This window comes from Manis pentadactyla, chromosome 8 (genome assembly GCF_030020395.1).
Source record: "Manis pentadactyla isolate mManPen7 chromosome 8, mManPen7.hap1, whole genome shotgun sequence".
Lineage (NCBI taxonomy): Eukaryota > Metazoa > Chordata > Mammalia > Pholidota > Manidae > Manis > Manis pentadactyla.
This window is the reverse complement of record NC_080026.1, coordinates 31,412,942-31,436,428: the sequence shown is the minus strand read 5'-3', so window position 1 is coordinate 31,436,428 and position 23,487 is coordinate 31,412,942. Positions and strand designations below refer to the sequence as shown.

Here is a 23,487-nt window from a genome sequence, read left to right as displayed (position 1 = left end):
TTTCAGGGGTACAATTGAAGTAGTTTAGTTTTCATTTAAAAAGGGTTTATTCCTTTAACTTTTGAACAATCTGTGATGGGTCGTAAAATTAGCTTACATGAATGTCCTTTCCTTGACTGCAATACTCAAAGGCAAAAATGGTTTTGTAGAAATGTGTGCATTTGCATGTTTAAATGGGATCCTGATTTATATTGTGCCAAGTACCATTACTGACAATTATGTAGGCTTTGAAATGAAATTATGGCTTAAAAATGTATGTGGCATATGTTCTACTCCAATTAAAAATATGCCTAGGGAAACTTCTTCTTTTTTTTAATTCCACAAACCCTGCTTAAATCTAAGAATTGTGTAAATCGATTTACATTTTTTTCCCTTTGCATGGACATAATGTTTATATCACTCAACTTCTGAACATCAGATAGTTTTAAATTACATTTCATGTTGTAATAATAATAAGAATCATAATGGCAGTTTCACACTTAGAGAGTTCTTGCTAGAAGACAGGCTATGTGCCAAGTGCTTTATATGAATTATCCCTTTACTCTACTTTATAATTCCATATCCAAGCTGTTCTGTTTAATATGTTCAAAAGGAAAATCTTAATGCTCAGTTGGAATTACACACACACACACACACACACACACACACACACACACACACACATACACAAATTAACTCTTGTGAGGAAAAAAAACAAGGAAAACAGACTAAAAAACCAAAACAAAAACCACTTGAAGTCATGTGACAGATTTAGCAAATTCTTTTTATTTACATAGAAATGTGTACACATACTTTCTCTGTATACGGAAATTCTAAGTATATATACATATATGGTTCTCACATATTTTACAATAAATAGTTTTTTAATTTTGTTTCTAGTTGAAAATAAAAAGAGGCTTCGAAATATTTCACACCAACCACAAAATTACAAAAGCACTTGATAAACTCAGAGCAAACATTTCAGGCCTGTAGCTACCACACACTAAGCCTAGTACAATTTTTACAAAAGACAAAATCAACACTGTAGATATCACCAGTAAAAGGAAAGGAATGGAGAGCCAAACTGGGAACAGAGTTGTGGCATTTTAAATGATGTGGTCAGAGCATTTGTGTTGGTTACGACTGGCTTTCCTTCAGTCCTCAATTTTATGTCTTACTTTAACTGATAATTTACAGACAGGAAGGGGTTAAAAAGGTAACATGTGCTGTAAAACAGTCACCATTCCATGAGTGTTACAAGTCCTAGAAACCTTTTTTACTGGTCAGCCAAATTCTCCGTCTGTGCTAATGCAAAGATCAGCCAATTCTACCTTCCGGAATGATCCTTCAGAGAAAGTGGGGGTGGACACAGTCTGTGAAGCAACTTTAACTTGGACGCAGTTTCAAATCCTCGTGAGTCAGGCTACCTTGGTTGTTAGGACTTAGCAATAATTGCTAATGTTTAAATATAATCCTTATTTCCATGTAGGATTTGATCCTTCATTCAAATAATTAACTAAGTGTACTGAGAATTTAATCTAGGAGGCCAGAAATAATGAATTCATAAAAAATCCTGGAATGTCCGCCCTCCACCTCCAACTTTTTTCCCATTGTAGCCTAGGAAACAATCACTTTTTCTCAGTTTGAGAGTTATATACATGTATATAAAATCACACTATCAAAGGGTTATTGGGCTATAGAGTGAATACAGATTTTACGGTACTTCTGACAAAGTCATGACATTGAATTTGGCAAAAGGATCTAAAAACGTCATGATCTTCATTACTGTGGAGCTGACTTATAATATATCCAGATTTGTTTTCCCAATACAAAAATATTACTACTCAAATGGGAATTTTAAGGATGGTGACTAACACAGGTCTAAGTGTTTAAATCACATTCCACTCACCTCTAGCTCAGATAATAATGCACTTAGTTCCACTGTGGCACTCTAACTTCACACATGAGTTTTGAAACAAATTGTACCCCTTCATCTCGCGTATCAGCAACAGCACAGATGTGGGAAAAAAGACAGCAATAAAAAAAGAATTGGATGCCAGAAATGTGATTCATCTATCAAATGCAATCTTTTCAGTTACTTCACTGAATCTGCTATTTTTAAGGTAACCTTCCAAAACATATTTCAAAGGCAGGCTCATTTCAAGAGCAATGTTTATCACATGCATAATTCAGTTCTTTCTTGTTACATGTGGCTGCCACTGACGCTTCTTTTAGAGAAACAACAATATTTCTAGGATTTAGCCATCCTTTATGAAAGCAATGGCCTCATAAACAGTTCGGCTCTTTAGATTAAGGTATTTACGATCAAAACATACACATTATTTTTTTCCCTTAAATTTGAAAACCTAATAGGGAGCTAAGGTTCACTGCCAGAAACAAAAGGGATCCTTTATCATGAAGAGCTGGGCCTGGTTCTCCGTCATTCTAATTAAATTATAATTATATAATTATATTCGTTCCTCATTATTATCACTGCGGAAAGATTCAGCCAGAAGATAAGTAGGGGGTCTCGCTATGGTAATTGTAGTCAGGACAGACTTTTTGCACAAGTTTATAATCAACGCTATAAAAGGCAATGTAAATGCAAATGACCTTGAAGGGCTTGGAGCACAGCCATGACACATGGCTCTGAGTCTGCTCCTGGTAGCAGATCTTCGATGGGTCAAAGTTGCACAGGGCAGTCTTCTTTGCCCGATCTGTTTTCTCATATTCAATGCGACAATTGAAAGATTTGGATTCCTTGGTCTCCAAGGTAGACTGAGGGGAAACTTCAAATTCCACCACTTTGGAAGGGGGGACCAAACTCACTGAAACATTGCCCAGGCCTGTGGAATTATGTCTGAAATAAACACTGAAGGTTCCATTTCCGTGGTCAACAATTTTCCCCGTGATGAGGAGGTTGAGTTTAACAGTTTTAATGTTGGAATGGAAGTCACCCCATCCAAACATTTTCTTAAATTTTCCCGTTTTTACTATTGGCCTCCGCTTAGTTCTTGCCTGTGGCTCCTGGACATCCGTGATGTTGGCCAGCCAGTCCCAAAAGTTTTCCATGCTGTCTGCATATGCCAAGTGTCCAGGTTTGGGGACCGGAGACTGTTTAACAAACAGGCGCAGAGGATTGATGACCCTGGAGTGCACCATATTTCCAACCAAGGTCCCGGGAGCATCTTTGTCTTCCCAATCCAGCCCCTCTGTGGCCTGCACCACTTTATTATTGTCACAAAACAGCTGTATGAAAAGAAGAAAGAGAGACTTCAGATTAGGCTTTGAGCACATACACATTAAAGCCAAAGCAGGCAGGAAGTTCTTGCAATCTTATTTCCATTCTTGCTAAATAGCATTTCACACACACAGCTGGGCTCACCGGTGTAACGAGATGAGCATTTAATTCAAATAATGTCAATTGGTTACTATAAAAATTAAAAGGAAATTAAGAAGAGAGTGTTTCATTTTAGTTTCTGTTTCCTAATCTTTATAATTCTATCTTTCCAGACTAGGGGAAGTAGTATATTTTGGTCTCTCATTTGATAAAAACATTAAATTTGTGAGGCCTTTTCTTTCAAGTAGAAGACATGTCTAGAATGCAGAAGGTTTTTACCAAGGAGCTAGAAACCATCTGAATACAAGATATTAATGAGTCTCTTAAGTATTTTTGGAAACATTAAGGGTATTATTATATTCAAAGGCTTATGTCATATAATCTCATACCTTTTGGTATAAGTCCATCACAAGCTGTGTAACAAAAAAGGAGTGTGGATGGTAAGAAGATTCTACAGAAGTTTCAGTCAAAAAGTATCATTTCAAATTTAGTTGCTTTTCTAGAAACAGAAATAAGCTGGAAATGTATCTTTTGAATGAATTAATAGGCTGAATATGATTTAACAAATGTTTTTACAACTGAATTATCTGATGAAAGAATTGCTAAGAGTTTATGTATATGTATTTACAAATCCCATAGTATTTTGGCTCTGCTCATACCTATTGAAACACAGTACTGTATTTGCATTTGATTCTTCTTTTTATACCATAGGAGTCTCCGTGATTTCTAAAAATCACTTAGTTAATTCAACATGGATTTTGAGGGACAGAGTCATAATATTAGAAACTATTGCCTAGAATGAATGAGAATTTATAGAAGAGTATCAAAGTCTGGAAAATAGAGGTTTCTAGTGGAAATGCAGATAGCCTCTTATCTCTAATGGCACAAACCAAACCGCTTTGGTAACGATGCTCCAGACAGCTGCCAGCATGATGAAAAGGATGGGGAAGAAATGCGGCTGTGTTTGCGCCTGCCTTGTTCCCCTGACGCTTTCAAACTCAGCAAAAATCCTGGTGAAACTAGTCTCAGGTCATTGCAAAAATGATTGCTTTCAATCCAGTTCTGAAAAATGGCACAAACTGGAATATAAATATTGTATTTGACAATATGGTAGAGTTTAATAACATGAAGTTATCTTTTAAATATTCATAAAAAAATGGAAAGTTTAAGTTCTAATAGAGCTTTGTGAAAAGTGTTTTTATCAATACCTCATCCCCAGGATCATTTTAGAGTCGGAATCCAAGGACCTGAATGTGTGTGAGGGTTTTCCTTTTCCTTTTTTTTAATTTGCTTTGGGAACGGGCGGGTGCATAATATATATTGGCCCCTTTGATTAATTCCCTCAAAGCTTTTCTTCCTCGTGTCTAGTATTTTTTGAAATTCTTTTCTCTGCACTTAAGTTACTGAGATTCGGCAGGAAGCAAATTGATATGACACACACTCTTATTATTTTGAGAACCTAAATCTGTACTACTTCTTCTTAGGGGCTTGGGCATCCTGAGTTGATATCTCTTTCTCCCTCCTGGTGTTGAAAGGCTGGCATATTCACCAGGAAAAGAGGGATCATTACTCAGGATTTCTGGCTCAAAATGTTCTGGGTATTTTGGTTCCTGTATGCAGCTTTCTGATTTTGAACACTCTGAATTACGATGTGCAAGAACCTCGCTCAAATCAATTGGTAATAAAGAGCCCAGGAGTTCAGTACTGGGTCCAGCTGTGCCTTGAATTTCCTGAGAGCTGATGCAGCCTGCTCCAGGTGATGTGCCCTGGCCTCTCTCCAGCAAGAGGCTCAAGGACACATGCAGCGATAAGAAACCCCTTGCTGACCAAGGCCCAATTTCTCTTCTCTGTGATTATGTTCATGTTGCCCAGAGTCTATGATCTATTTTTCACCCATTTCCGGTATTTCATGAGATGTGCCTTGCTTGGTTACTGCTGACAGGTGCACCTTCCACTAGCTGGGCATCTCTGGTGGACAAGAGCTTCCCCTTTACTTCCTGATTTCTACTTCCCTACTTAGTACCACTTCCTAACTTCTTCCTTCACTCCTGCCTTCTTTCTTTCTTAGGGTAAATGCCTCTGATACGTTCCCCTTTTTGCTTGCTTTTATTTAAAAAATCCCTCAGTTCGTACCTTAACACACCATGCTGCGATTAATACTTTATTAGCAGAATCAAGATCCATTTTCACTCAAAAACATTTTTTTGCTCACAAGTATGACATTCTGCTATCAGCAGCAACATGCTCTTTATTTTTTTCTGAAAATGTTTGTTTCACATTACACATTTTCCCAATTTTTTTCTGCCTGGATCATTTTTTGACTTAACACTTGGTCTGATTTTCTCTTTACTTTTCTGTTATTGAAAACCTATAAACATTGAACTCATGATTCAATGACAAGCAAATTTGCAATCATGTAGAGTCTAAAGCTAACTAGTATTAGTACATTTTAAAATACGTGATGGACCCCATTATGAGGAAGAATGTATGAGATCCTTGGGCTATCTCTAAGATTTCTGTTGTGGTAATTCTGAGATGATTAAATGATGATGGTGGCAATAATTATAATAATAAGTGGCCATTTACTGAGACATTATAAAACACATAAGATTTTCTTTGTAGTAATTGGTTGTAACAACTTGTCCCAAACATTTGTGACTCATTCTAAAACATATGAGTATAAAAAAAATTCTAAGCTTAACAAACAGATAAATTAGAGGTGGTTATTTGCATTTAGAAAGGTGTTTCAGCTCCTCAAAATAGATTCTCCATATGAGAATTTAAAATGGAATTTGATTTCTAAAAATATTTATTATAACACAATTCTTCTCAGGTTTAAACCTGCTCAAGGAGACCTTGATTTTAATGTTGGCCTGAAAAAAAATATAATGTAAGTAATAACACAATTGTTCACTAATCCAATGAAGACACTGACAATTCCTTAGATAAAAGTAGATGTATATGTATATATGTGTATTTTTTTGATTTGTTCTAGACAATCACATTTCCAACTTGTTTTGAGGACATTAAGCAAGTTGAGAAAAGCTGTGTATACATAATTTGTTCAGTACTTTAAAATCTGTTTAAAATACATGGACAGTTCTCACAAATACTAACTTCCAAATGTAAAGCCAAATCTCAAAAAGCTATTAGGTGATGATGGGTTTCCAGAAAGTGTGATCAAAAAGGTAAATATATTTCCAGTTGTCTTAAAAAACTGACAGATGCATCTCTTCTCCCAGCTTTCTCTCCCTTTGATGTAACCTGTTCAGCCTTCCCCCTGGAATGTCATCTAAAAAATGAATGCATCACTGCTTAGAGGGTGCCCTCTCCTCTACAAGGTCTATGTAGATGGTTGCACAACCTAAATCCACAAGACTCATGCTCAGCCTCAGAACACCTAGCAGGACGGACTGGGGTTTCGATGAGCCACAGCCCTGCCGCTGTCATTCACGCAATTCCAACATAGAAGCACCACGGTGGGAAAATCTCCACATGGTGCCCAGTGACTTCATTACCCCTCAGTTCCGTGTTTGGTGTGAGCTGCAGTTTTCTCACCTTTATCTCCTTTTCAAGTTGATTGTAAGGACTAAATATAAGCATGCATGGAAATTACTGAGCCCAATCTCTGGCAAAAGGAATTCAATGACTGATGAATCTCGTGTGGTTCAATGGATAGTCAGTTCCATTCCTTCTTTGCAAGAATTGTCTTCAAAGAGTCACAGGAATTCTCAGGCCTCTAGGAAACCGATTAATGGCTAATCAAGTTTTGTGTTCAGTGCCATGTGATAAATTAATGACTGAGTAGAAATCAACCTTCTCAACTCCAGAGTATCAATCAAATGTATTTCTGGTTTCACTGGCATCTGACTCGTGACCAGATCACAGCCACAGGTGAGCTCTCTTTGCCAACAAAATGTGTTTGTTGCTGGGTCTTCGATTCCAACTGACCACGTGAGCCAGCAAAGTGAGCTGCAAGTACAAAGTGTCTGACTGGTGTTCTCCTTCCTGAACAGACACTTTGCATGATACAACATGCTGGGAGAAGACTGCAGGTGGTTCTGAAACTGGTGGAAAACCACTCAGTGCAACGTTGTTAGGTGTTATCTACAAAACATATGGCTGTATCCCCCTGGTCACTTTTGTACTAGTTGGAGTTCTCTATGCCAATATCAGTGTCACTGCTGTCCTCTGTCCCATTATATTACAATAATAATGCAAAACATTTAACCACAAGCATAAAATGGAGTTTAACAGAGGGAGAAAAAGAGGAATTGCTATGCTTTATCTGTTTGAACATTCCCTGATTTCAACACATTTATCAAAACTTAAGTAATTTATGTCTTGGCAGGGTGTATCAATTTCACAAAGCACACGCATTAGCTAGATACAATGATATTATACTGGCTTTTTCTGCATCTTACAGAGGAGCCCAGAAAGATTAATAAAAGCTCAAACCTTCATCAATTAAATGAAGCAGGTGGAAGGAAGAGAGTAGAGAAAGAAGACTATTTCATTTCACTTCTTTTGTTTATAGGGGAAAAAAGCTGACAGGTTCAAATCATTCATCATAACAAGCTGAGGTTGAATTTTACTGATAATTAAATGCATTTTTTTTCCCAAGAGGCAGAGAAACTGCAATGAATTTTATAGTAGCAGATGTAAGAACTGTCACGAATCATGGAAATAATTTATAAACTAAAAAGCATCTTCCTCTGCAAATACTATCTCAGAAGATCCTTTTTTTAAACTCTGTTATGCATTTTTCAGTAAACATTTTATTTTAGGATAATCTTAGTTTACAGAAAAGTTGCATAGGACAAAGAGTTACCATACACCCAGCACCCAGCTTCCAGTATTGTTACCCTCTTACATTACAGTACATTTTCATAAATAATGAACCAACACTGACATACCATTATTAAACTAAAGTCCATACTTTACTCAGAGTTCCTTAGTTTTTCCCTCATGCCCATTATCTTCTCCAGCATCACATCTAGGATCCCACATTATTTTGGTTATCGTGCATCCCTAGGTTTGTCAAGCTGCTACAAATCTGTCTTTTCTTGTTCTAGATGGCCTTGAACGTTCTGAGGAGGACTGGTTAGACATTTTGTCTAAGGTCCTTTAATTTGAGTTTGTCTGATATTTTTCTCATGATTAGACTGGGGTTATAGATTTTGGGAAGGAAGACCACAGAAGGAAGTGCTGTTTTCATTGCTTCATCCCAAGGGTCCATGCCAGCAGCATGACTTATCCCTGGTGATGTTAATCATCTTCTGGTTTAGGTAGAGAAGATCCTTTCTTTAAATTTTCACTTTCAGAATTCTCATAAAGCTTGTACATTTTTGTTGTTGTAAGCTCCATTTCATTTACATTTAATTCAGTGGCACTTGATTTAGGATTGATTTTTTTTTTAAGTCAGGAACTCTCAGGCATTTAAATTTATAACTTTTTAGCACATCACTGAATGATCTAAAATAATTCAGAGTTGTTTGGGAAATTGTACACTACTTATAAATTACTCTGGCAATATTACATGTTATAAGTTGTATCTGTCATCATCACTATTATTATTGTTATTTTATTTTTATTCAATATTAATTTCTTAAAAATTGGTTCCACTTTGGTAATTATTTGTCTTTATGTTTATAGGTGTGTTAAAAGATGCTAATAGATAACAGATTTGGTTGTTAATATCTAAGATTTTCACAAAAACTTGTGAGTTTCTAAGTGAAAGGTAAAGCAACCTAAATTTTTTTCTATAATCATAGCAGTGAAGATGAAACTATACCTCAAGAGGATGTTCTCAGCATTATGTTTACACTGTATATAAAATATGTATATACTGATTTACCATGAAACAGTTTTAATATATATATAATACACAATAGATTGAATAAATCACCTACCATTAACAAGGAAGACCACACCATTAACTATTTTATAGTACACCAAAAATATATTGTCCTCTATCCATCAAAGAAAAAAATTAAAACTTTCCAGAATTAGACAGTATAAGCCAAATGCTCCAACTTGTGGATTTGCACCAAGCTGGGACAATTTTCTTGATAACAAAACTGGCATATGTTACAAGAGATAAATTGATACAAATCTGTACAAATATTTTTTTAAAGGCAGTTGGCTTTCCCCCCTCAGATATCCTGGAAGCATTTATTAATATTCTTTCAATCATTGCTAAGTGCCAGTTTGGAAGAATAATTGGTTTGTTTAATAGATCTGTTATGATGTTTGTGATGGAATCCATATACCCAGTCATTAATTATTCACTGGTGGTATTAGTTTAAGCCAAGAAGTGACCGTTGTTATATAATCTAGAAGTGGCTTGCAGACCCCACTGTAACTGAAGAATTATAGACCAATAATGAAAAGTGGTCTAAGGCCTCATTGTTGTTGCATATATATATATATATATATATCTTATATAATTGGATTGTTTTACTATTTCTGTCCTATAACCTTTAGTTAAAACTAAAATGGCAATCTGCTTGGCAGAAAAAACAAAAACCCTGTCATTATCAAATTCAGTATCCCATTAAATTTTTTGCTTATAAATGAATCTTGGAAAGTATTTTCTTTGGGCAGAAATTTTACAGAATATCATCCTTGCTGAAAAAAGCTGGAATACATATCTGCTGGACAACATACAATGCAATATTGATGATCAGTAGTCTGGCTTGCCCTGTAGTCATATTTCTGGGGCTCCATTACAGAACTGTCACAGCAGATTAAATGAAGAACGACATAAAGGGAATGAAGGATGATAGAATCAAACATATATCAATATATTAATTATATCTATTAATATTTTGTGGCATAATGTGGCATTGTTTCAAAATTCATTTTGCAAGTTGAAAAACAAATGATTGCTTAGGAGAAGAAAGCTATCCAGCGGACATCCCTTCCACTGAGAGTAGCAAATACATTTACCTTGCAGATAGCTTTTAATAGCTACCCTTTACATTTTTCTAAATTGATACAGGAACTAACAGGAAACATAAATGTGAAGACAGAACTCTTAGTAGTAAGAGCCAAAAAGCTAGATTGCAATGCTTGGCAGTAGTTTTATTGCTAAGGTTAAATATGGCAATTCTTATTTTATCTTGATGACAGTAATCTGGAAAATCAATGATACAACCTTTGCAAAAATCTTACACATGTTCTTACATAGAAATATGTGTATAAACACACATGTATGCATGTACATACCATAATTTCTGTAAACATTTAAGGGAAATAGTATGAAGAGAAAACAGATTTCATTTTGTATTAGCAAGCTGAATGAGAGGGGCTCTTGAACAAATGACGAACAAGCTAGAAGCAAATGTTAAAGATGCCTTGTGAGAGGGGACTCCTAAATGTTATGATATATCCATGCTTCCTGAGTAAAACGGGGTCAGCTTGCAATTTTATTTAATTCAAGTTTTGCAACCTCAAACAAGTTATTCTTTTGATAACCTGATTGAAACAGTCCTTTTGCTGTTAAGGAATAAATGATGCCAGTATGGTAAGCAGCTCCATCCGCTTTCACCCATGTGTTCTTATAAACCCCATACAAGTTTTTAATGAGAGACAAGGGCTTCACATGATAGAAACACAGAAATACTTCTGAAATATGATGGCCTAGAAGAGACAAAATACATCTGTTTCTTGACCACTAAAAGTTGGCATTTAAAAAGGAAAGTTGCGACACAGGGAAGAGCAGTCAAAAGAGTGGAAAAGCCAGGTTTTGTATTTCTGTATCAGTTTAGGCAGTTCCAGTGATGGATGAGGAAACATGGGGGTGGGTAAGTGGAGACAGGAGGAGGGTAGGAGCATTGCATGTGTGAATGGCTTTGAATTTTACCATCACATCCATTTGGTATTTCAATTTTCACACAACATTAATCTGGCAGTTTGTATATACTGTTTGTGATGGTTACTTCCAAGTGTCAGTTTGGCTAGGCTACAGCACTCAGTTTTCAAACACTGATCTAGGTGTTGCTGTGAAGGTGTTTTGCAGGTGTGGTTAACATTACAATCAATTGACTTTTTTTTCAGTTCAAAATGTCAGCATTTATTGGTTACATTCTTTCACCACACATGATGTTTATTAATTTAAAGTAATTTTTCAGACAGTTTTAGATATATGGTATGATATTTCACTTAAATGTAAACGTTCACAATCTATTAGGGATTTTTACAGGATCCTACATAAATGTGCTGTTTTATTTGTTCCAATCTAAATATGTTTTATAAGATTAGTGACAGTGCACATATTACAAATGGTGCGTATTTTATAAAAAAACACAAATGCCTATTACCTGTGTACATGAAATTGATAATTGTGTTAAAATTACTTTTGTAATAATCGTTGTTGACATTTACACTGAGAATTATAGAATCTCTGTAAATAATCTTATTTGATTCTTACACCTACTTTGTGAGGTGTGTAGGGCAGGAAATAGCTAGCATTAGAGAGCTTAAGAGGTTGGTCCAAGGCCCAAGTATTGAGAAGTAGCAATAAATTTAGAAATCAGGTCTTTTGTGTCAGGTCACTGCTCTTTCTACACAAATACTATAATGGACCTTACAGAAAAAAACAAACAAAACTTCATCAGTATAATGTAAGTAATATAATACTATATTTGTCTTATAGAAAATATTTTTCTCACACAAAAAGGAATAGAAGTTTATTCTTCAAAACGAAACTAAGAAAACTGCAGAAATGGTGGGGGGGAAATACAGTAGAACAGGAAGGCAAGGAGGACACTTCCCACACATATACCAAGGAAGCAATAACAGCAAATATAAATAAACCTGAAAATGACCTAAAGGCTACAGAATATACCACCTACACCTGGTGAAGAAGAGAAGATCAACAGAGAAAAGTAGAGTGGCAGAGCCATAACTGAGCAGAACCCAAGCCCTTCTCCCATCCAGCCCACAGGCTGGAGGAAGAGGAATAGAGTTAGGAGGGGATAGGTGCTCAGGAACTCTGCACAGACAGCCCTGGAGATCTGCCTTGGGAGCATGAGTCCACACTGTATTGGGTCTGCTGATTAGCAGGGCTAGATACCAAGGGTATTTGGAACACTGTGGGAGGCTGAGACTCCAGCCACTGGTAGAGGACAGGCATGCTCTGCCAGTAACACTGAGACCCAAAACAGAGGAAGCAGTTTAAAAGATTTGCCAGTAGCAGGAGCGGTACCAGAGGGGTAAAGGTCGGATGGAGCTCTGTCCACAGGAAAAAGGGCAGGTGGATGACACTTACCCCACCCACCCTCAGCCCAACAGGTTGGGCACTCTCAGGAATCCCAGATACTCCATCCCCTTTGCTGGTGGCTTAGCCCCAAGGTGCTTCCTGGCTCACTGCCAGGGCACCACCTGACCCAGACTGGCAGGCAAGGAGAGGCTTTCCCAGCATTCTCAACCCTGTCTTAGCTCAACCAGAGAGGCACCAACAGGAGCCAGCTCTAAGCTCTCTTTCCTTCTCATGTGCAGCCACGCCTTGTGCCAGCTGCAGCAGACTGAGATAGACCACAGCAGGCAGACAGAAAAGCAGCCTGCCCATTGCCCACCAACAGCAACTGGGGCCCCACCACATAGGAGAACCAGGGACTGGAGGGTAGAGTCTTGAGTTCTGGGCACCACAGATGTCTTCTTCATAAAGCCATTACTCTCTAGACCAGAAAGCACAGAAGATCCATCTAATACAAAGGAAGAAACACAGAAACCCTGACAAAATGAGGAGGCAGTGGAATATGTTCCAAACAGAACTACAGGATAAGACACCAGAGAGATGGCTAAATGAAACAGAGACCACCAATCATCTTGATAAAGATTTCAAAGTAAGTCATATATACGCTCATGGATCTGTGGAAACCTATTGAAGATCTCAGTGAGGACTTCAACAAGGAGATACAAGAGCTGAAAAAGAGCCACTTAGAGCTGGAGAATACAGTAACTGAAATTAAATATTCAATGCAGGGAATGAATAGTAGATTGCTGCAAGTAGAGGAGACAATCATTGAGATAGAAATTAGAGAACAGGAAATGACAAAGCTGAAACACAGAGAGGAAAAAGAATCTCTAGGAATGAAAGAATGCTGAGAGCTGTGTGAGAACACCACACTAAACAATATTTGCCTAATAGGGGTGCCAGAAGGAGCCAAGAGAGACAAAGGGATAGAAAGTCTCTTTGAGAAATAATTGTTGAAAACTTCCCCATTCTGGGGAAGGAAATAGACACTCAGGTCAGAGAAGTACAGAGAGTGCCTAACAGCAGGAACCCCAGAAAGACAACACCAAGACATATAATAATTAAAATGACAAAGATTAAGGATAAGGAGAGAGCATTGAAAGCAGCCAGAAAGAGAAAATAGATTACTTACAAGGGAAACCCCATCAGGCTATCAGCTGACTTTTCAGCAGAAACTTCATAGGTCAGAAGGGGGTGGCATAAAATATTTAATGTGTTGAAACAGAGACTTGCAAACAAAAATCCTTTACCCAGCAAGATCATCATTCAAATCTGAAGGACAGATTAAACACTTGCCAGATAAATGAAGGCTGAAAGAATTTATAATAACTAAACCAGCATTACAGGATATGTTATGTAGATGGAAATGTTCCTAAGACTAAATAGTTTTCAGAAGTAAAAATAAACCCAAATTAGACCAAAATAAACCAAATAGACCAATTATTTATGATGCAGTATGAAATTAAAATGAAACAAAACAGAACAAAAGTAGTAAAACCAACTGCACAAAATGTCAAGGAATACATAAAAATGCAGATTATAACATCTAATACATAAAGTGTGGAGGAGGAAGAAGAAGAAGAAAAAAACTACTTTTAGATTGTGTTTAGAAATAGAGCAGTCATCAGCTTAATACAGACTGTTATAAAGTCAGGAGGCTATCCTTGACCCTATGGTAACCACAAACCTAAAGCCTATAATAGATACACAAAAAATTTAAAAAGAGTAATCCAATCACAACATTAAATAAAAATTTCAAATAGCAAGAGAAGAGTATAAGGGAGGAAGAAAGGAAAAGAATGAAACTATAAAAACAACCAGAAAACTATTAATAAAATGGCAATAAGTACATACATATGAATAATTACCTTAAATGTAAATGGACTGAATGCACCAATTAAAAGACAGGGTAGCAGAATGGATAAAGACACATCTACATGCTGTCTACAAGACACTCATTTAAGACCCAAAGACAATTACAGACTGAAAGTGAAGGGATGGTAAAAGATATTTCATGCAAATAATAGGGAGAAAAATGCTGGATTAGCAGTACTTATATCAGACAAAATAGACTTCAAAACAAAGACAGTAACAAGAGACAAAGAAGGACATTACATAATGATAGAAAGAGTCAGTCCAACCAAAGGATATAAACATTGTATATATCTATGCACCCAACACAGGAGTACCTAAATATGTAAAACAAATACTAACAGAATTAAAGGGGGAAGTAAATTGAAACACATTCATTTTAGGAGACTTTAATACACCACTCACATCAATAAACTGATCAACCAGACAGAAAACAAATAAGGAAGCAGAGGCACTGAACAACACATTAGATCAGGTGGACCTAACAGACATCTACAGAACATTTCACCCAGAAGCAGCAGGATACACATTTTTCTCAATTGTACATGGAACATTTTCCAGAATAGATCACATACTAGGCCACAAAAAGAGCCTCAATAAATTCAAAAGATTGAAATTGTATCGAGCAACTTCTCAGACCACAGTGACATGAAACTAGAAATAAATTACAGAAAGAAAAAAGAAAACAAAAAAACCTACAAACACATGAAGGCTAAAAAGCATGCTTCTCAATAATGGATCAATGAACAAATTAAAACAGAAATCAGGCAATACATGGAGACGAATGGAAACAAAAATACAGTATTCCAAAATCTATAGGGTATGGCAAAAGCAGTTCTAAAAGGGAAGTGCATAGCAATACAGGTCTACCTCAAGAAAAAAGATCAATCACAAATAATCAATCTAAATTCCCAATTAAAGAAACTAGAAGAAGAAGAACAAACAAAACCCAATGTTAGTAGAAGGAGGGACAAAATAAAGATCAGAACACAATAAAAAAGATAGAGAAGAATAAAACAGTAGAAAAAATCAATGAAACCAAGAGCTGATTCTTTGAGAAAATAAACAAAATACAGACAACTCCCCAATCAGACTAATAACTGGATTCAGCAAAATTGCAGGATACACACTTAATATACAGAAATCGATTGCATTCCTATATACTAACAATGAACTAGCAGAAAGATAAATCAGGAAAATAACTCCATTTATAATGGCATAAAAATAAATACCTAGGAATAAACCTAACTAAGGAGGTGAAAGACCTGTACTTTGAAAAGTGTAAGATACTTATGAGAGAAATTAAAGAAGATACCAATAAATGGAAATCTATCCCATGCTCATTGTATAGGAAGAACTAATATTGTCAAAATTGCTGTCCTGATTAAAGCAGTTTACAGATGATTCAATGTAATCCCTACCAAAATACCAACAGCATTTTAGAGTAAGCTAGAACTAATAATCCTAGAATGGAGCCACAAAAGACCCTGAATAGACAAAGCAATCCTGAGAAAGAAAAACAAAACTGTGGGGATTATGCTCCCTGACTTCAAGCTCTACTACAAAGCTACAGAATTTGGTACTGACACAAGGACAGACCCATAGATCAATGGAACAGAATAGAGATCCCTGATATAAACCCACACTTTTATGGTCAATTAATATAAGATAAAGGAGCATGAATATACAATGGGGAAAAGATAGCCTCTACAATAACTGGCGTTGGGAAAACTGGACAACTACATGTAAAAGAATGAAACTGGATTACTGTCTAACTCTATACACAAAAGTAAACTTGAAATGTATCAAAGACCTGAATGTAAGTCATAAAACCATTAAACTCTCAGAAGAAAACACAGGTAAATATATCTCAAACTTAAGAATGGGCAATTTTTTTCCTGGACACATCTTCTTGGGCAAGGGAAAAAAAATTAAAAAAAGAATAAGTGGAACTACATCAAACTAAAAAGCTTCTGTACAACAAAGAACAAAAAGGCAACCTACAGTATGGGAGAATATATTTGTAAATGATTTATCTGATAAGGGGTTAACATGCAAAATATGAAAAGAATTCATAGACCTCAATACCAAAAAAATGCATAACCCAATTTAAAAATGGGCAGAGGTCCTGAACAGGTGTTTCTCAGAAAGTAATACAAATGGTCAACAGGCACAAGAAAAGATGCTCCACATCTCTAATCATCAGGGAAATGCAAATCAAAACCATAATAAGATATCACCTCATACCAGTCAAAATGGCCACTATCCAAAAGACAAAAATAACCTTGGTGAGGATGTGGAGAAATGGGAACCCTCTACACTGTTGGTAGAAGTGTAAATTGGTGCAGCTGCTGCAGAAAGCAGTATGGAGGTTCCTCAAAATCTAAAAATAGAAATACCATTTGACCCATTAATTCCACTCCTAGGAATTTACTGGAAGGAAACAAAATTCCTCATTCAAAAAGACATATGCACCCCTATGTTATCACTGCATTATTTACAATAGGCAAGATATGGAAGCAAAGCAATAAAAATGTCCATCAGTAGATGAATGGATAAAGAAGATGTGGTACATATACACAATAGAATATTATTCAGCCATTAAAAAAAGAAATACTGCCCTTTACAAAAACATGGGTGAACCTAGAGGGTAATATGCTCAGTGAAATAAGCCAGGCCGAGAGAGAGAGAGACAAATACCATATGATTTTCCTTATTTGTGGAATAAAAAACAAAACAAAACAAGATGAACAAAGTAGCAGTGGATTCATAGACACTGAGAAGTAACTGATGGTTTCCATGAGGGAGATGTTGGGGTGGGTGGGTGGGGAGGGTTAGGGGGATAATGAGGCACAAAAATTCTCAATCATAATGTAAGTTAGTCACAGGGGTAGTAGTACAACATGGAGCACATAGCCAATGATTTTGTAACATCTTCCAGTTATGACAGTATCTGCACTAGTTGGGGCGATGATTTAATAGTATGGGTAACTGTTGGACCACTGTGTTGAATATTTGAAACCAAGGTTGTATATCAATGATATTTCAATAAAAATAATTACCTCAAATCATGATCCACTCATGCACAAAGCACCCGCTACATGGTCTGTAGTTAATCAAAGTTTGAGAAATTTCATGATGGCATATAAATAAATATTATGTATAAAAAAGAAAACTGAGGAAAGTTAAAGTCTGATAACTATTACTATTTTAATATTTATTCATAGCTTCTATATAATATAAATAATACATTTTCTATGTAATCTTTAGTTATTTTTAAAGGAAATGTTGCACAATGGCTCAAATGCTTTAGAAGAAAAACATTTTGCTGGTACTAAGAACAATATCTAAATTAAAATCAAGGTCAGTTTTCTTTATTTGTCATCATATTATAAATCAGAAGGATTTTTCATCAGATCCAATATAAACATCCATCATTTGTAATTAGATTCTAAATCAGAAGGATCCTGGGTCATTGAAGGCAGGAGTAAGCTCACTGTCCCCACCTGCATCGCCTATGGAGGCCTTGTCTGCCCAGATCTTTGCATCCACAGCTCTGCCTGCAGAGATTTCTTTCTTTATTTTGTTCCTTCTCTGCACCTTTCATTGCAGGCTGGCAATATTCCTGGTGGTAAAACATTCTTAAACCCTTCAATCTCCTGTGTAAGTCCCTGGGGCCCAAGCTATCAACGAGAGTGCTCCCCATGTCTTTTCTGGAAAACCGCATCACTATTCCCAGTTTCTGCTGAGATGGCTGATTGGATCCATGTGCCCTACACCTCATGTCTTTAGCAAAAGTTGTCCAGCCACACCTTTGGTGTTTGTTCCAGAGCAATCAGTTTGACTCTAAGGAAGGAGGTTATTCTTGATGTTGTGGGTGGGCCTCATCTAATCAGTTGAAATGTCTCAAAAGCAAAACTGAGGTTTCCCTGAGGAAGAAATTTTGCCCCAAGATTGCAGCCTCAACTCCTGTCCAAGAGTTTCTGGGGCCCATTCTATGGATGTTGAACCTGCCAGCCCTCCCAATTGTAAAGAACCAACCCCTTGAAATACAGCTCTCTAGGTGTCTACCTATCTACCTATCTATGTCTGTCTGTCTACACATCTCTCTATCATCTATCATCCTACAGTTTCTGTACCTCTGGAGAACTCTAATACACTGCCTTTTGATTTTAACAATGATGTTCACATGTGAATATCTTATTTTCACAACTGAATTATGCCTCTTGCTTTCTTATATTCTCCACAGAACCTAATATAGGGATAATGGTGACTAAATCATAGGTTCTGATTCAGGGTTAAGTGTTTCCATGTTCATCTAACCTGAAAGTTTATATCATCCAGGTGTCACACTGTTTATTATTAATTTTTTACTTGACTCTTCCTCTTAAAAACTCACTGAAAGTACTTACTATATCTGCTCGCCCTGTCTCCAGAACTTATCACAGTGCCTGACTGACAGTAAGTGTCCAATAAAAACTGAATACATACTACATAAACTGAATCCAATGGTTTGTATGACATCTTGGACCTCTCAATGATTCTGTAACATCTTCCTTTTATGACAGTATCTGTACTAGTTGAGGAAGTTGAGGGGAGGATTTAATAGCATGGATAACTGTTGAACCACTTTTTTTTTTTCTTAGGGTTTATTCTTAGGTCACTTAGGAGATATTTTAAATTTTAAATAAAATGTAGTCAATAAATTAGTCAAGTAGGAAAAATAGTAGAGATGGAAAGAAGAGTTACAAGTTGGGAGAATGGAACTGAACAATAATGATAATTTGATAGAATTATGAAATCTATAAGAAATGCACTAATTGGTCCAAACTTAGAACAGCAGAGCGAGGATTTAATGGTGTTCTTGCAAGATCGGGTGTCTGGTGAGCAGGCGCACTCAGGGTGTTACAACAAGCTATTTATTCCCTAGCACGCGAGTCCCTCCCCTGGCTCCCCATTGGCTGAGTACTACAGGGTTCACTTTCTTTCCCGCATGTCGTTGCCTTCGCCAGTTATATCTACATTAGGCTTTTTTTCCATTTGTCTTAATTTTTGGGGCCAGTTTAAAACTTCTGCATTTTTTTTGAAGTGACTGCACAGCCGGCTCTTTCTTACCTTAATCTCCTTCCCCCTCCCAGCCGGAGCAACTCCCTGGTACGTGTTCTGACATGCAGGCTTCTTGTTAATACCCTTTTGTTTAAGCATTAATTCCTCTGGGAATAAATCACATTTAGGTTTATGCCATTTCTATCAAAACCTAAATGAAAACTTTTATTAATAATATTTGAAGAAGTTGGTAGTAATTATTAAAAGAATTATTTTGCAGGGGATTATAGAAAAGACTGAATTCTATTACACTCTCACAGTAATCATTTCCATGACTTCATCCACCACCTAGATGCTGGTTTAACTCACAGATCTCCACCTTTAGCCAGACTTTATCTGGAGTTTAAGATCTATATCTCTAGTTTTCAAATAAGCAGTTTCACTTTAACTGAATCATGAAAAAGACAATACATCTTGTACTTTGTAAAACATAATATGATTCCTCCATGAGAGTTGTGAGCAGCCGTTAAAAAAGAGGATAGACATTTTTTTAAATGGAGGTGTGGTGTGGAGGGAATGCCAGGAGCTCTTTGTTATAACTCAAATGACTGCAGCGTACCCTCATACAATCTTTACTGGGCTGACACTCTGCTCCCACAACCCTGTGAATTTTTGTGCCTTGCTGACAATTGCACAGCTAAGTAAACCTATTGAGAGCTCTCTTTCAATCATCTGATACTTGGGTGAAATTGGCTGGGACTTTGTCACGGTGTTTGCAATCATTTGCAAACAGATCAAAATCTCAGTCTCTACTGTGCTTCAATCTCTTAGTAGGATTCTCTCTGCTCCTCCTCCCATTACCTCTCTCCACACCTGGTTCAGAAGCCCTGAGGAAGGTTGCATGTCCTGGGATTAAGAAATAGTTCAGGATCAAGGTAGTGGCCCAGGCTCTGTCTTGCAAACATTTCCTGTCAAGCCACTCTAATTAGGCAGCAGTTGACCCAGTGAATTTTCTAAAATCTGATGGCGATCTGATTGTGAGCCTTTTCAAATTAAAAGTGCATTTTAAAAATTGAAGTATAGTTAATGTACAATATTATATTGGTTTCAAATATACAACACAGTGGTTCAACAGTTACCCATACTATTAAATCCTCCCCTCAACTAGTACAGATACTGTCATAAAAGGACGATATTCCAGAATCATTGGCCATATGCTCCATGTTGTACTACTATCCTTGTGACCAACTTACATTATGACTGAGAATTTTTGTGCCCCATTATTCCCCTAACCCTCCCCACCCACCCATCTCCCTCATGGAAACCATCAGTCACTTCTCAGTGTCTATAAGTTTACTGCTATTTTGCTTATTATGCTTTGTTTTGTTCTTAGATTCCACAAATTAGTGAAATCATATGGTATTTGTCTTTCTCCACCTGGCTTATTTCACTTAGCAGAACGCCATCTCGGTCCATCTGTGTTGTCACAATACCCAAAGAAAATGAAGTAACTGATTCAAAAGGATATATGCACCCTTGTTTATTGCCATATTACTTACAATAGTCAAGTTATGGTGGCAACCAAAGTGTATTCATCAATAAATGAATGCATAAAGAAATGTGACTGTGAGTCTTTAAATACTTCCCTGTTACCTAGAGTGGCATTTTCACTATTTCAGAACAATTGAACCTTTTTCATCCTAAAATAAGCTTTTGTAGAATCTCAATATGTAAGGGACACCAATGTCATTTATTTATGCACAATTGTAAATAAGTCTAAATATGTAACAATTATTATTATCAGCTTAATGAATGAGAGCAATAACAATTTTAAAAGCAAATATAAAACTTGAAGTTAGAGGTGACAGATGATTTTTGCAGTCACATCAGCCTCAAAATCGCTCATGGTAGTGTCCATAAAGTGTCTCTGACGATCTGAAGGACTTTGTCTCTCCCCGCCTTTTGGGCCCCCACCACTATACTCTGATAATCAACACCTGAACTGGTTGGTCTCTCTTCACTAGGCTGAATTCCTTAAAGATAGAGTCATTATCTTATTCTTTCTTGTATTCCCAAGGCCCAGCACAATGTTTAAAAAAGGAATGCATGTTTACTAAATTATTGCTAAAAAAGTGTGATCCTCCCCCAAAACTGGTACTATCATTTCAATATTAACTGAATTATTTGTTTACATTCTACCCTCAGATTTTATGTTTTGCAAAATCATTCCCAGCCTGTATCCAAATGATCATATATTTAAAATTATCGGGGATCAAATTCATGAAGTCTAATTGACTGTGGTCTTCATAGGGAACCCTGAGCTAAAAGCAAAGTGGGATGCTACAAACAATTCCTCATGGGATCCTGGCTGCTTTGGCTCTTGGAGACGTAAGCATAATCCCAGTCTCTGGCATCCAGAAAAGGAGGGTCATGGGGCTTGGTTGAAGGGCATGGTCAGATTCAGGAAGGGACCTGGGAAAGAGATGCTCTGGCTTATCGTATTGAGACAGGGAAAGGGACAGAAAGGCTGCTGTGAAGAGTGTCCTCCAGGGTCCAGGGGAGAATTAGCAAAGCATTCAGTGAATTGCCAATGAAAGAGTATGGTTTTCCAGGAGCATCCATGTCAGAGCAAAGGACTAAGGAGGAAATCATTCAGGTAAGTTACAGTGTTGTGGGGAGAGCTGATTATTTTAGACGACAGTGTTCTGGACCTAAGTCACAGAGGTAGATGCTCTATTTCTTGCTATACTGCACTTGGCTTTTGTAGACATATTTAACAATCTATTAAATAAGCCAGAACATTTAATACCCAATGGAATCCTTTCCACTGTGTTACTTGAGAAACAGAAGCAGTGACTCACTATGTCTTTATGTACAAATGAGTGTTAAAAACTAATCAACCTGTTAATTAAACCTGGTTCACTTTGGTGCTTATTAAGCAACCATTACAGAGGAACCACATGGGTAACATTCCCTCATTAAGCACTTGCACTAGAACCGTCGGAGTAGCTTGCTGTGGTGGCAGAGAGGAAGTGTCAGGAAGCAGTTGTCCAGAGACAGAGAAACTTGAAATGTAAACTTATCCTCAAGAATGTCCACCCCTCATGTGATAATAGGGTCATTGCGCTCACTTCTCCCCTGCAAACACATTCTCCTTCCTTTGCCACCTACTCTTTCCCATCCAGCGCATTTCCATCCACCTTGAGCCCGCCCCCATCTAACTCCTCACTAATCCCTATATTCTATTCCCACATCTATTTTAAATCTACTTCTCTTCACCTCCACTGACTCCTCGATCAACAATGTGATCTTCCAGTTACCTTCAGAACTCCTGTATCTAATCTTGCATTTTCACTCTCTCTGCACAGCACCTGGAGTGACCTTTATACAAGCAGACCGTGTCCCTCCATGACTCAAACTCATCAGTATATTCCATTGCATTAGGAATAAAATTCAGTCTCCTCAACTGGTAAACAAGGTCCTTCTGGCAATGGCTCATTCGGCCTTTCCAGTGTGCCCTCCACTTACTCCTGGGCAGTAGCTGTCTGTGACCTTTGAATTCCTCTTGAAAATCATCAGAGAACTTTGCTCATGGTTCTCTTAAGGCACACTAATATTCTGCCTCATTTTACCTCCTCTTGCTAGATTTCAAGTTACTTTGAGTCTCCTCTGACATCCATTTCACACATATTTTTGGGGTACCTCTGTATTCTAGGCACTGGGTTGGGCAATGGGAGGCAGTAGTGACTAAGACAGTCATGGCACCCACTTTACAGAGTGCAGTGTCTATTTGAAGAAACCCACAGAAAATTTATCAACAAACGCATTTATAAAACAAATACAAACTGTACGGAGTGCAAAGAGGAAAGCCCAATAGGAGATTCACCAGAGAACAGGGTGGGTCATATTATAGTGAATGGCATGAGGAGGTGACATTTTAAGCTTGCATGGGAAGAATTAGCTGGAGCTTGTTGTAGGGACAGTGCAG

The 23,487-nt window shown here is 37.1% G+C and overlaps 1 protein-coding gene across 1 annotated transcript in view; it reads right to left on the bottom strand.

Moving 5' to 3' along the window:
• Positions 1-751: 751 nt before the first annotated feature.
• The window catches only part of NXPH2 (neurexophilin 2), a 103,772-nt gene continuing 81,036 nt past the window's right edge, over positions 752-23,487 (bottom strand). Inside the window, exon 2 of the mRNA XM_036912744.2 lies at positions 752-3,228. Within this exon, the coding sequence (XP_036768639.1) occupies positions 2,485-3,228 (744 nt within the window). The 3' untranslated portion in view covers positions 752-2,484. The remainder of the gene's footprint in view (positions 3,229-23,487) is intronic.